The 15,787-nt window shown below is 44.2% G+C and overlaps 1 protein-coding gene across 3 annotated transcripts in view; it reads right to left on the bottom strand.

The window, feature by feature from the left end:
- The window catches only part of NME7 (NME/NM23 family member 7), an 84,355-nt gene that overhangs the window by 1,281 nt on the left and 67,287 nt on the right, over positions 1–15,787 (bottom strand). For all 3 annotated transcript variants that reach the window (XM_015618635.2, XM_033517592.1, XM_033517594.1), the window contains one exon: positions 13,905–14,012. In XM_015618635.2, the coding sequence (XP_015474121.1) occupies positions 13,905–14,012 (108 nt within the window). The remainder of the gene's footprint in view (positions 1–13,904; positions 14,013–15,787) is intronic.

Genomic DNA, 15,787 nt, shown 5'->3' with positions numbered 1-15,787 from the left:
CAGTGGGGAGTGGGGATGTTGCTGCATGGCTCAAGGTTTGGTAGGATCAACTGCCCCTACAGTTCAGTTCCTAGGTGAACAGTTTGTGACAGAAAAAAAACCACAACAATAAAAAACCCCAAACCAACCAACAAACTAAAAAAAATCCTAACTCATGGTTAGGTACTTTACTACCTTTTAATTCTCTATATGAGTGCAAAATCCAAGCAAGAATTTTTTAATAAAACTTTTTGGCTTATTCCAGGGGTTGGGATGACCATTGCGGAAAACTTAAGGTGCTTGTGTTCGCTTCAGTGAGCAAATGCCAAAAAGGGCTCGTGTAACTTAGGAATTGCATATGAAATTAGGCAAAAACAAACCTTTACCCACCATCCCTGCCCCAATCACTTTCTCGTCCCACATCAGTGAAAGCAGAATGGCTGCTCAGATCACTAATTAACCAGGCAGGAAGGGCAGTAGCTATCTCAGCCACATGCCCTGCAGCCGCCCACTGGAAAGACCCACCTGATCCCAGGCTTCAGGACAACTCTGCTGCCAAAGCACCCCACGCCCCCAAAAGACACACCCTCCTCAATGCCCCTGGTCAGACACATCCCCTTTCCGCCTTAGAAATGCTGCTGTAATTTGTCAGACCTACTAGCTAAACAGCACTAGAAGACTGCAGGATGGTTAAAAAAATTCCCAACCAAAGTCCAAGAAAACCTCACCCCACCACAAGCAGGTGCAGACTGGCTGGGCACCCCACTTGCCCAGTGGCACCAGTGCTTTGGATACACAACAGCTTTGATATCAAAACAACCTTTCCCAAGTGGCACTGACACAGCCTCACTGGGCTGGGGCTGGTCAACAGCCCTGGGGGCAGAGGGACTGCAAGGCAGGGCAAGGGCCTCAAGATGTGACATCTCACCAACCCAAATAAAAATGTGCATTGCCTTCAAGATTCTTTATTTTAATCTGTGCTTGCTCCATCCACCCTCCTCAGGAAGGCATCGCTTTCCTTACTGCCTAATAGGACATTACATTATAAACTGCCAGTCTGAACATGATGTTCTTTCTGCCAGATTGACTCAGTATAGTTAAGTATAATTGTAGCCATTAAAGTGAATTTTATCTCCCTTCTTGTTATATGGGACACCTGCATTTCATAAGAGAGACACACAAAAGCCCTAGTAAAATAAAAAGCAGAGAGAGAGACACACACATATATATTTAACAACTTAAGCCTTTAAGGCTGTGTCTGCACAAACACGGGAACTAACGCACACCAACTATCGATTTTACAGCTCTGAGCACTGGCACTTCTGGACTTCTGTTCTCAGCTTGGGCCAAGGGCAGGTGTCCAGCACTGGCCAGGCACAGCCCTTGGCATGGGTGGGGAGCTGTGCCAAGAGCAAAGAAAAAGGCCAAGTGCAGTGGAATCTGCTTCTTCCTAGGTAATAACTCCATGTCCACCCTCAGCCTGGGGTGCTGATACAACTGCTGCCACTACAGTCCCATTTCCCTGCCATGGGGTAGGTTTAATAGAGCTCAACTCCCAACCCTGCCTGGGATGCCTCAGCTGGAGCTGCATGGCCACCCCTGGGATTAAATACTGATCCACCCCTGCAGCACACACTGAGACAGGCGAATGCTGGCCAATCCCAATGCCTGCTCACTTGCCACTAGCAACAAGAGAATTTGTGTTATTTTAGTCTCCAAAGGCCCCTTGGTTGTGTGCAACCAATTTTCCCAGGCTGGACAGAACAACCTCAGTTTACTTACAACCTTGTGCAAAACCTCTTCCTCCTCAATTAGCTTTTATTGGATTTTTCAGGATCCACACAGACTGTACTGGCAAGGCTCAGACATCAGAACAAGCAACACTACATTTCATATGCTGTGCAAAACCAGGTGCTGGTATGTTCTCTTTATGTATAATTATCTTTATGTGGGTCAGCTGCCACCCAGCTCCCAGTAAAACCAGTTAAGAGATGGCATATCTGTGGTATGCAGGAAGGATCCTTCTCTCTAAGAACCTCACCCTTGGGAGCAGGGCAGTGCTAGACAATTACCATCAGAACTCAGTTACCCATCCCGTGACCACAGAGAAGAATTATGACTTAAGAGTCATGAGTTATAAGAAGAATCAAGACTTCAGAAGAACCAAGCTTTCAGCATTACCAAGGGATTTGGGGTGTCCCCATCTTATGAGGCCCCAGCTGGAGACACCTTGAAGAACCCCCATTCTAAAACCACCAGGTCCTTTTCCAAGGGGATGGACTTAGTAATAACTTGCATCAAGCATCCAGATGGGGGTTAGATACTCCAAAATATCCTGTGTTTTAGGAAATACAGTTCCTCTCTTTCCCAAGGTTTGAGTATAGTCCAAACCACAGAAAGGAGAACTGTGCCAGTACAGAACATATGAACAAGCCTCACATTTGACCAAGGGCAAGGTCAGCCTTTGAGCCAAGGACACCTCTGATCTTTACAGGACCCAAGGGTGTCAGATGACAGAGCACAAATCCACACCAGGAGCTGATCTGAATCCAACCAAACACATTTTCCAGATGCCACCCAAATGCCTTCCCAATGATGCTAACATTCAGGTGTGCTCACTGTTTCCCAGGGATGAGACAGGACCGAATTTAACATCAGTACTCCCCTTGCATATCCCAGGAACCATCTACCTGCTTTGCAGCAGGCAGCTATGCCCTCTCTAGCTCCTGTTCAGGGACAAATAGCAATAATGCTCAGGAAGTAACAACGGGTGAATAACCGTGACCTTCTGGCTCTGACCCCATAAACTGCTTCACTGAGGAGGAGCTGAGAGCTGCTTCAGCTCCATGAAGTTTTGCTTCAGTCACACTCACTGCCAGCAAAACTCATGTTAATGAGGTTGGCTGCTCTCTCTGAGCACTGCCATGTGTTGCCACAAAGTTTCGGGAGCTAATACAGCAGGCAATAACAAAATCCAGTCTAATGCCTTGGCTGAGGTGCAAGCATCATCTGAACAGTGTGTGCCCTAAGTGCACAGAAAGGCCAGACAAAATTATAAAGAGGGAAGCAAATCAGGTGAGACAGACAGTTTTCCAAAGGACAAGAAAAGATCTTAGTATTAACACAGGGCCCTGCACAGGCACAAAGTGTGCTGAAGATTCCAAGTGCAAGAATTACAGGCACTTACAATTTAACTCATTTTGTATTGTTTTCTATCCAGAAAACAACACAAAAAGCAGTGCTGATGAGAGGTGCCTGCTGAGCAGCTTTGGAGTCACAGCTTTTGTCTACAGGCCAGACCCAGGCACACCTTGGACTGTAGCAGCACTCCACACAGGTAGAACTGCAGCCTCAAAGAAACCCCAGCACTGAAAGGGCACATCAACTCTCATTCCCCTTGTTCCTCTGAGCTGGCAGTTTTTGGTCAGAGACTCTGTTAGTCTCCTTTATGGAGAGGCCAGGGGGCTGACAGGGTGACACACTAGCAAGAAAAGGGCCGAGTTCACAGGTTCACTTCTCATCCATCACCAGAAAGGTGACAGGAATTTTCAGTCCTTCCTCATCTCTGCAGAACCAAAACTGGCAGCTGGGAGATGGAAGCCTTTTCTATCCTTGTATCCATTTAGAGCCTGTCAGGAACCTTGGTGCCTTCCATGCAGCTAGCTAGACAGACACTCACCAGCATTCTCTCCTCAAAACCACAACACTCTTATCTCCTTGGTCAGTGTAGGCATCCAGGCACATGATCCAGAGTCCTTGCTGACCCAAAGTTTCAGCATCAGTACACTCTTCCTAAACATTTAGGTCTGACAAATTTTTACATGTTACTTCAGTTTAAGGTCACAAGTAGGAAACAAAAAGCTTTCTTTGCCCATTAACATTGGTTTGTACATCTGAATGAACTCACCAGTGCTGTTAGCAAGCACACTTGCTAACACCTAACACCTAAACTACACTTGAGCTACAGTTCACTCAGCTGATTCACATGACTAAATCATTAGATTAACACACTGAAAGCCCCATGGATTCATACCATCCTTTCAGCCATGAGCACTCCAGAAAGAAAACTGCTTGTCAAAGAAGACAGTCTACTCACCTACTATTGTATCTGTTCTGAAAATTGTTATTTTCCCACACAAATCTGAAGAGGGTTTCGTTTGTTAAAAAAAAAAAAAAAAAAAAAGGCAGGTTTATCACTCCTGCCTCTCTCCCAAGCGTCATACAATGTAAGAAATAAAGCCAGCCAGGCTGCCCAAGACAGAACAATTTGTACACATGAACTTCAACTAGCCACATTAATTTCTTAAGTAGAGCTGGGATAAAAAACCCTATGCACCAAAAAAACCAACCTTGCAATGGGAGGTTTTATTACATAAACACTACAGGATAACAGAGCGCACCGTGCTTTTATGTTGTGTACTGTTAACACAGTCACCTCAAAAATTGTGTATGGTTCAACTCCAAAAATACAGTGGAAGAGAAGGGTAAGGGAAGTTATCTGGAAATTGTAAAAATAAAATAAAATATTAGAAAAATGTGAATTCCAAACAGGATGGAAATGAGAGGACAAGACAGTAGTTCATCATACCACAATCACAAATACCAAGAAAGTGACTTTTATGCTATTTACTCTAAGAAAAATAAGTGAACCCTGAAACTATTTTAAGATAACAAGATGTTGTGTTTTACCATGTATAACTACTATGTTGACTCAGAACACTGATTTCTGAAGCACAGATACTTGTACCTACTTTAACAAGAAGGTACAGGTCCATCGAATCTTCTCAGCCCTCATCATAAGCAAACTGCTCTGTAGCTGGAGCTGAACATACGAGTTCAGAACTCTCCCACCTGGAGATCTGCTTCTTATTTAGTAACATATTTGGTCACCATCAGAACACATCAATGGCTTGGTAGAGCCACTGGAATGAAATAAAGTTTAAGACCCCATCTCCCATGAGATATGACAAATTCCAACGTGACAGCAAGTACTGCTTTCCTGAGGATCCCAAGAGCTCACTGAGTGATCAGGATCACTGCCTGTGCTCTTCACATTTATCGTGAGGGACACTTGCTTGCCTGCCTCACAGTCAGGAGCTGCTGTGGAGGTCTTGTAGGATGCCCTTGAAGCAGCGCGCTGAGGTGAGACAAGACACAAGTGCACCCCAAGTGTCAGTGCAAGCTGCAAACACATCCCAAGCTCTGGGTAAAAACACTTGGAAAGGGCTCCTGCTGCTCATACCTGCAGTATCTAAGTAAAGCCAGATTTGGATGTGTTCTTACAAGCCACAGGCATTGCCAATGCTGAGCAAAGTCTCTCCAGCCTTCTCACGGAGTACTGACAGTCATGGTCCTCATGAGCTACCAGGTTATGGCCAAGGGAGAAGGAAGTGATCACACAGAGACAACAGCATGTTTTCCAACCACATCACAGGTTCAAGCAAGGATGGAAGCAGCAAACAAATAAAGTAGAAGGCACCCAACATCTGAAGCCCTTCCTGAGCAGCCCTGATGTTCAGCAGATATTTATTTGCGCAAGAGACCCAATAGGCTACACATGGCAAGTGTTAAAATTACGAAATGAGATGGCAACAAAATATCCTGAAAGCAACAACCAATCAAAGGTACCACCAGCAGGGGCCTTGTAGGCACCACCACAAGCCCTTGTGCTGACAGGAAACATCCCACCAAAGTAATAGCATAAATTCCCCAAGCGTGGTGTTTAAAGTACCTTCTGAGAGATGTCACTGAATCCAGAAAGCTCCATTTCCCTGTGGAATGGGTCAGTATTAAAAGGCCAAGAGTTTGTTTTGAGTCTCATCAGCTTTCAGTGATTTCAACACTGCTGCTGAGTGCTGAACCAGGTAGTGCCATGGCAGGGCTCGACACTTCAGGGATCAAATTACTATTGGCTGGACTAAGGCAGCTACCTGAGGAATCCCACAGTTCCTGGTTTGTGGCTGGACAGTCTTGGCACACTGTCTCTCCCCAGAAGAACATCAGTAACTGGCACCAGTGTAGAACGAAACTTGCCCACTTAGCAACTCTGAATACTTCAGATACAATTGCCATATGTCAGTGTATCTCAGGAATAGCTGTGGATGCATCATTCCTGCCTATGTGCCAGTGCACTTAGGGATTACACACAAAGAGGAAGAATACAGCTCTTATTGAAACCAGAAGATGATAGGTGTCTTCAAGGAGTCCTAGACCTAGCCTAGACTATAGCCAACATCCTTTCAGGTAATCACTGCCATCCTGTTTTGTGTTTGCACAGCTGCTAAGCCCTCAGCACTAGGACAGCACAAAACTAGTAGCGGCATGAGACTATGCTTTGAATCATTTGCTATTATTAATTACGAAACAAGAAGTAGTTTCTAGAGCTTGACAAACTCTAAAACTCACTATATTCCACAGCATTAGCATCTATGACAGACAGGAAATCTTATTCACAGTTTTCTGTCCATATTAACACATTTGGCTTTGGGTTTTTCCTCCTATGTTCCACATATATTTCAATACATGTATGAAAATAGCTGGCTTAAATTCTCCTCTTAATTACTGCTAGTTGATGGTAGTGAAGGAAAATGCAATGAGAAGGGGTAAACCCTACACAGGAAGAACCAGCAGAGCTAATCATTTGTCTATTTGACCTGAGAGTGAGGTGGGAGGTGCAACTGGCTGAGGTCAATAACAGGAAATCTCATAAAAATTTATGTGCATCTCACAGCATGTTTGTTATACAACAGTGTTTCTCTTACCCCCCAAATAAGGTGCAGGGCCCCTTGCTCCAGAAATGAAGGATATTCTGAGCTTCTACGTGGCTGTACAACTACAGCATGCCCTTACTGCTCTTGCTGTATAAGCCATTCCCCTGGGGTTTTTTGCCTTCTTGGCTGTAGTTTGCCCATGGTGCAGCTGAGTTGCAGCCCAACTGCCGCTCTGCTTGAGCTGAATAAAAAGGAGAAATGGAAAAAGGACTCGGGGTTTTTGGTTAAAAATGAGAACATGCTGGGGGAAAGAAAGAAGGCAGCAGCCTCAAAGACACAAACTGGGCTTCAGATGAGTTATCAAGAAGTGTCACACCTTCCCTCCACCTTGACCTCCCCTCCACAAAATTACTTTGCTCAGCGCAACACAAACACGTGCCAAAAGCCAAGCCTTGTTTATCACATAGGTTACCTTCAGGATCAGGTGAAACTCAAAGAGCTTTGGCAGCTGCTTGGTTCACACTCATTAACTTCTCCTCTCTGGCACTTAAAAACCTCAGACTTGGCAGAACAAGGGGTAACTGGACCTCGGATTTTACTCAGAAGTGGAAGCACAAGAGGTGAACTATTTCACAACTCTGTTTAAACAAGTTCCTGGTTTAGTTTGCCTGTCTAGCCCACAAGTATAATAATTATACAACCTATGCTCAAAATGAGGCTGCACGTGACCTAATAATACACCAATCTTTAAAAGAGAAATCACCAACATCTCCAATATCCATCCATCTACTACTGCCATTTTTAATTCTTAATTTCCTTCAGATAGGCCTAGACAAAAGGATTACTTAATTCTCTGTGCAAGAATATATACAGCATCAGGAAACATTGCGAGACAGCATTCCAGCAGTGGTGGCTAACATGTTCTGATATGCAAAAACACCACCAAGTAAGATTAAGTTTTCCTACACTCCAGATTCTTTCCAACCTGTTCCCACATCTGTTGGATAAAAAGCTTCAGAAAGTTTAAATGGAGAAGCACTTGAATCATAATAACTATTATCTGATAGACCTCCCTAGAAATCATCTTGTACCAGGAGAGACTGAAATTTCCAACCGACAGACAAAAATAGCTACTGCTTGGATGAAAACTTGGGAGAAAAAAGTGCCAAAGCCAACCTCACCCAAACCACTCAATTTTTATTACTTTTCACTGGAAACGGTGAAAAGCATTTTACCCTGGATTATGCAGCTCAGTATGGGCCTCTAATAAAAGACTTCATCGCAAAATTGCTGTATGACTGAGTGAAACAATGGCTTCTTTATTAAAATATTTTAAAGACTCCTGAGGGAAATGCAGACGGCTGAAATGCCCTCAGTGAAAGGTTCATTGCCATGCTATGCACTTCTGCTGTGTAATGTTTTACAAGCTGGGCTGCTCTGTGAATGGGGAGAGTTAGTTCTCGGCTGGCAGAGGCAGCTTGCATAATAGCAGACAAGTTAATCGGTAACAAGCAATGCAGGAGACCTTTGTTCCAAGTGTGACACACACAAATTCCACACTAAGCACATTGACGCTTCTGAGAGTTACTTATTGACATGCTTTATTAAATTGCTTGGACTATACCTCAGTGCACCAAAAAGGACTAGTTTGACAGAGCTACATCCTTCTGATGCCTTCCATCCTAAACTGCTGCACTTTAACCTCAGCCCAGGGATCAGCTCATTACTGGTACAGAAGCACTTCCAGGGTGGATGACAGCACCTTGCAGCACACCCACATGTCCAGACAATGGCAGTGGGCAGCAAAGGAGGCAGCACACAGGAAAGGGCAAGTTGGCAGCTAGCAGAGTGCTTCTGTAACAGGAAGTGGTTATGGAAGCATGTGTTGGGTTCCCCCTTCCAAAGCCAGTGCTCCCCTGTCCACACTGAACAGCTTGCTAAAATACCACCCTGCCCTCAGCTGCCCTGAATAAATGGACAGGGGAAGGAGAAATAAGACCTGCTTCTTCTGGCATGATCTGGAATGCCAGACCAAGGACAGCTGGCCTCTAGCAGGTGGAATACACAGTGCACCAAAAGCTGAGGAGCAGCACAGCTCTTAACACTCAGCAGAGCATTCAGTTTATACCAAGTCTGAGGAAAACTATCACGGCTTTCATTGCCAACAGCACCACCCTGGACAAAATCACTTCTGCTGAACTGAACCGTCCAGCCACTGCTTACAGTACAGAACCACCTCCCACCTCCCCAAGGCCAGATTCAGGCAGCTGAACTTCCAGTGCCAGAGCTGTGTGAGCCTCTGTCCAGCAGATCACCATAGCTGATCTGTCCTTAGGTGACATTACTTGTTTGCTTTAATGCCCTAGGAGCGGTAAGCTAGTCTCACTAGTGCAAGGCTGAGCAAAGGAACAAAGAGCCTCCAGCAGTTTGTTGCACAGCCTGCCAGCCCCCAGCCCTACACTTGAACACCACTGCACAGCCAGAATTCGAAGAAGCAGTAGAGAAAAAACCAACCATCATGACAGCTCTCTCAGAAGACAGATGAAATCCGCTCTTCTTTGATAACAGCAAAGTCATCCCCCTTTGACAGGTTATTTTCATGTCTGTGAGTGCCACAAATAGCTCTGAGGCAAGGGAGAAGGCCAGCAAACGATACACAAGGAGGTCCTCACTCATGCCTGCCTGGAAAGCTGCCCATGATGCTGAAAACTGACACGTCTCTCCACGGTGCTGATGCCCAAGGAGGAGGCAGACGCACCCCGCAGCCATGCGGTGGCACACGCAGCGCCAGTGCTGAGAGTGCCCGTGGGGACACGAGATTGGGAAGGCATTTGGCACATCCCCCACTCCCACGGAAAGTGGCTTGAGAGATCACCCCCTCTGCAGTTCCACTCGTAGCCTAGCAGGCACACAAAGGCACGGGTAAGCACACACCCGCAGCAATTGTCACGATATTGCCCAAGGATTAGTCACCTAATAACATCGTCGCCCTCGGTAACAGGGAGAAGGCTGTTTCACCCAGAAATCAAGTTTTATCCACCCCACAGCAAATCCTTTTTCATGCATATCTCGCTGCGGGCAGCATACTCTCCCTCTGTGCCTAAGTACACACACACAAACACAGGTATGACTATTAAGGACCTGGTAATTATGCAAAGAAACCCTGTGAGAATGACTGATTGCCCCAATACCATGGCACAGGAACATGAAGCCAGCGTGGGTGGCACGGCAGGCTGCACTGCAATGCAGAGACCTTTCAGGTTACCCCAGATGTGTGCATTCTATCATCCCCAGAGTGCTTCCCTGCACTGCAAATGCCCTCATGGAACTGCTCACACACACACACACAAAAAAAAACTCCTAAAACCTTGAACTGCACAGTACGAGCAAGAAGTTAAAGGCAAAGCGTGCCAAAGCCCAGAAATTCTGGTTTTGTTATAACTGCAGTTCTGGGCTACCAGTTTTATTAATTATGTGGTTTCCTGCATGCTCTGAAAGGTACTGAGCCACTTGAGACCCAGGGAATTGAGGTGTGTGTACAGCACCACCTCCTGTGGGAAGTTTTACTCACTGTAGTTCCAGTGATGTGAGTAAGGCCTTTATGACTGATTTTTAATTTGCCTTCACTTCTTTACAAAGGCACACAAACTGTGAAGTCTGGTAGCCACGATACCTTGTATCACTACTTTGACTAAGAAGTATCCCAGGAATGATCAATTTTAAGGAAACTTCTTTTGTCTAGAGAATGATGATTCATCAGATCCAATGGTTTGCAAGCCTCTATTTCAACAAGAAATTTATCAGAAATGTTCCTCAGGTCAAAGACGGTGACTTGAGAAACAGAATCGTCTTTCACCACATGTAGGTGACACATCTCTAGTCTGCTAAACAGAGCACTTCCTTGGCATATAAAATATGCATGTTCTAGTCCTGGCACTACCTGACTCAGAAGGAACATGAAAGCAGGTGAGTACTGTCATTGCTTTCTCCAAATAGTACCTGCTTTATGCAAAACAGAAAAAAACCAAACTTGACAAGAGGTAGAGCTGTACCATCTTTGGATGTGGGAAACAAATGCAGCTGCCTGCTCTGAATGCATGTCCTACACAACATCAGCTGCTGGTTTGAACCTTCAATCAAGAAACTGCATCATCTCACAAATACTCCATTGCTATCAGTCTCCCTTCTCTACTCTTCCTCCTTTCTTTCCTCTTCTCATTAAAATGGGAAACTGATGACAAGGCTGAGAAAACGGACTGTTCTGAGCTATTTGTGTCTATCCATTGTCACTTGTAAAAATACATTTTGTACTGATAAGAGGACTCACAAGCTCATGAAGTGAATAAGTAAGTGCCTGACCCAGTAAGTCAAACAACTCATCCAAGAGACTTCAGGGCAATATCCACATGCCTGTATCACTAAACTAGGAATAAAAAGAGCACTTACAGCTCCACAGATGAAAACACACTGATTTTTCTACGATGACCAGTCACATTTAACTGCATCTCCCCTCCTTTCTTGAGCCAAAATGAGTTATTAATTAATTCTGTTATTCTTTAGTCACTGCCTAAAATGTGAAGTAGTTTGTAGAACAAAGACAGGAGTTAAGAGTCATACTGGTGGAAGCAAGTGCTTGTATTTGCTTTTGGGGTTGGTTTGTTTGAGGGGGTTTAAGATTAAAAGTGAACTTTCCTTTTTTCAGATCCACGGAAAAGAGGTCTAAGAGAAAAACACTGAAAAACTGCTGTACTATGTTATTTAAGTGTAGTGTTCTAAACTAGATGCACAAGCTGACCCTTATTTACTTAATTAGTCCTTGTTCTCAAGACAGTGTTGTTCTGTCTCCTTTCACCAAGTACTCCTTAGACATGATTTTTGGGAGAAAGGTCACAACCTTGCCCTTCCCAGTGGCAGTCAATGAAGTGCAAAACACCAAAGCCACCTAGAGTTTGGCTATTAACTTCAGGAAGGATTTTATCTAATCCTCAAATTAATCCTCATCTCCTCTAAGAAGTCTCCATTTGTGGACAAAGAGACTTCAGCTGCCATTGTAAATTCTTCAAATTTCAGCTAGATCTGAAACTGGGTGATGAAAACTGCAGAGAAGGGTGGAGAAATCTTAAGATAAACAGTGTCTGGCACACAAGATTCCAGAGTTCTCAGGAAGGCACCAGTGTGATCCCTTCTACAAGGGAACATGCTTCTATTGTGCTTCCACAAACACTATGCATTTAAGGCTCATCATGGAATACTTGGTCAACCAGTGATGTGACCATCTCCATTTGGTTCTGGAAGTTTAACAGTCACAAAACCAAGTAATACACAAACCAGCCTACTCAGCTTTCTATACACAGTGTCAACAGCAGCAGTTCCTCCACGCTTCCTCCAGGATCCCTTATACACTGCAGTCCCTGCACACACCCTGTGTGCACACAGGACACGCAGCCACAGCAGGAGTTAGGACTGTGGCTGGGACACCTAATAAACTGCTTTAGCATTAACAGTGTAAATACTCCACACACCAACCAACGGGTACAGCCAAGGCTTCCTCTGTACAAACCCATTGTGCTCAATCCAAAACATTCTCTGCTTTATTTACTCACTAAACAACATCGAGCGATGTCCTTTACAACTGCTGGCTTAACCTGGGCTGTTACAGAAGAAACTATAGATTGATGAACAGCCATGTTCTGCACACAATTATGCCTGTGGTAAAAAAAAGATCTTAGATCCCTTTCCCAAAAAAATACAATCAATAAATGATTGTTAAAATGATCAGTCTGCACCAGGAACTGCAAGGTGTGTGTAGTCAAAATAATCCTAGGTCAACAATTTTGGTTATGACTGAGATGCAAGATTTAAAGGACAAACACACATAATGGAGACCCTTAAGGAAGAGGGCTCAGCTTCTGTTTTGGAGAAGCAATTCTTGCCTCATTTCTAGTAGCTCTAAACTCAGTTTAAACAGCCAGCAAAATCTACACCAATGTAAAGGCAACAGACTGGAAAATTCTGATGGAATACTAAAATGTTCTTTGAGTGCTGGCCTGTATAGTTTTTCCCTTAAAGGCTATGCCTTTTGTTCTGCTGCCACTGGAATGCTATGGCTGAGGAACTTCAGACATGTGGTGAAAAATACCTGTTTGCCTGTATAAACCCTAAGGAAACAAACTAAAAGTTGCCAATTTTTAATGACACATTGAAAATGCTCAAAAAAGCTGCAACTTTGTTTATACTGGTTGCTATTCTGAGTGTTGAACTTCACTAGTCTGTGCCTTAAACTAAATGGGACTTCCTAGCAAAAGCACTTTAACCCACAGGTTATTTCATGGAGGAAGATGGTGATGCAATTAGGTCTTACTCCTCCATGAAACAACCATTTTGGCTATGTAAAATTATCTAAGTAGGACAACACTTGCTGCTCCATGATTCTGCTACACTTGACAGCAAAGCACTCACAAATACATAGAGACAGCAAAAAATAAACTGTGTATGCACTGGAAAAGCATCTCCATTGACACAGAGATTTATCCAAGATTACACACCACTTCAACCCCCTGCTATGGACATTTGTTTTGAGGCACAGAATTAAGTGAATGAGCTTGTTCTGGTTTTCATTTTCTGTCTTTACAAATTCCCTTAATTTTACATTTTCTCATTTTATTGGATTTTAATGGAGGCATACAAAGCCAAAATCAGGTAATAATTAGTAAGTTAATATAAAACATAGGAAATATCAACTGATGTGTGTAAGTATGACTGCCTGCAAATAAACCTGGGCTCTATCTGGAGGATTTGAATCCCTAGTGCCTGTAATATTCCAAGCCCCACACAAGTTCACTGTAGGGACAATCTAGATGAGGGTACTCATCCAAGAAAGGGCTAAGAATGGTGTCCCTGCAGAAGCACTGTTAGGTACTGATATTCAGACCCAAGGACACATTCAGACAAAGAGAAGATTCTTGAGCTGCATTACATTGAATACTTCATTGTACTATATCCATTCAAGAAAACTTTATGGATGAATTTTTTTACAGTATCAAAATTAACTGAGTCTAATGCCCTTAATAAACTCTTTTTTTTGGTGTCTAGTCTGGTCTACAACACAGCTACTCCACACAGGAAACACTGGCTTAAAAGAGTGTCAAGAGAAGCATTTCACTTCACAACTTCAGTGATATATGAGAATGGGTTTGTCCAGCAAGTTTGTCTTACCTCTAAAAGCCCATCCTCAGGCAGGTCTGTGCAGTGAACAGCGTTCTGAACCTTGTCCTTCCCAAAGACAGCACGCAGAGTTCCAGGTCGGAGGTGACGGGCTAATGCCTATTGAACACAAGCAAACCAGAAGACCTTTGTGAACCACATTGTTTGTTTGTATCATGGATGAACCTTATAAAGTAAAATACTATTATGCTATGAAAATATGTGTAGTATATTAAAATATGTGTAGTTCACTATGAAAGGAAACATAGATTGAAAGCAGCCCTGATGTGGAGGTGTTGGTGGACGAGAAAGTTGACACAACCCAGCAAGATGCCAATTGTATCCTGGGCTGCATCAAAAGCAGCATGGCCAGCAGGGCGAGGGAGGGGATTCTCACCCACTGCTCCACTCTCCTGAGACCCCACCTGGAGTGCTGCATCCAGCTCTGGGGCCTCCAACATAAGAAGAGCATAGACCTGTTGGAGCAAGTCCAGAGGAGGGCCGTGAATGAAGCACCTCTCCTGTGATGACAGACTGAGAGAGTTGGGGTTGTTCAACCTGGGAAGTCTCCAGGGAAACCTTAGAGCAGCCTTCTGGTACCTAAAGGGGGTTACAACACAGGTGGAGAGTGACCTTACTAGGACAGGTAGTGATAGGAAAAGAGTGAACGGCTTTAAACTGAAAGAGAGCAGGTTTAGAAAAATATTAGGAAGAAATTCTTCACATTGAGATTGGCTGAGATGGGTTTCCCAGAGAAGTTGTAGATGTCCCCTCCTCAGAGATATTCAAGGACAGGTTAGATGGGGCTCTGAGCAACCTGGTCTAAGTGCTGGCTATGGCAGGAGGGTTTGGAACTACTTGATCCTGAAGATCTCTTCCAACCCAAACCATTCTGAGTCTATAAAGAGAGAAATTCCAACCTGTACTACACACATAGACAGCTGCTGAAAAAAATGTAACCAATACTACGAATACCTGCTTCACATTGCAGACACACCTTACCGGTACTTGTATTAACACAGTAAATTCATGTTAAGACCTTTTCAGCTCTCAAGCACAGGATGTGCTGTCTGTGAGCAGACACAAATGCGCTGCCTTGCAGATTGCTTCCCTTAACACAGAGCTACTTGCTTCAGTAACATTTGTGAAGTCCAGCTGCTGAAAAAGCTCTCAGTCTTCTCCTTTGACACTGTGACTAGTGCCAGCATCTGATCCCCTCTAAGAATCAGTCCAGACTCTGCATCTTTCTTTGTTCTTTTAAATTAGCATTTCAATACTCTTCTTCACCTACAATGCCAAATAGCCCCTTAGGCTTCTCAGAGGTCTTTTCACTCCTCAGGTCCTGAGATAACATTCCTCCCCTACATCTTCACTGCGGTATTTCTCTTCATACCCCGGAGGACTGCCTTCATTGGCTTTCACTTCCATCATACTCTTTCTTTCAAGCCACAATGAAGTCCTGCTGTACTTCTCTGTACTATTATCTTGCACTGCTGTCTTTTAACCCCTTTCCTATGCCACCCATGCACTTGGCCTCTCTTCTTAACACCCTGGAGGCTTTTTTCCAAGCTCTATCTCATGCAGAGTGAAATTAACCCACTTTTCCCTCATTAAAACCCTTTGGATATTCTCCCACGAGTGCCCGTGAGGGGACAGGTGGATCACAAGCTGACAGTACAGCTACTGAACAAAGAAAAGAACACTTTCCTTGACAACAAAGCCTTCCTCAGGCCCTTTCTGAATAGGCACTGGGCACATTAGCGTGTAATCACTTTGGAAGTGGCCAGTGCAGTTTCATTGTGCCACTCCCGGGTGTTTGTTTCAGTGTCACAGCTGGAGGTTACTGTTTCCACAACTGAGTCATCAAACTGGATTTTCCGAGCATTTCTTAACTT

The sequence above is a fragment of the Parus major genome, chromosome 1 (genome assembly GCF_001522545.3).
Source record: "Parus major isolate Abel chromosome 1, Parus_major1.1, whole genome shotgun sequence".
Classification (NCBI taxonomy): Eukaryota; Metazoa; Chordata; class Aves; order Passeriformes; family Paridae; genus Parus; species Parus major.
Note: the sequence above shows the minus strand (reverse complement) of the source record. Positions and strands in the feature narration are given on the sequence as shown.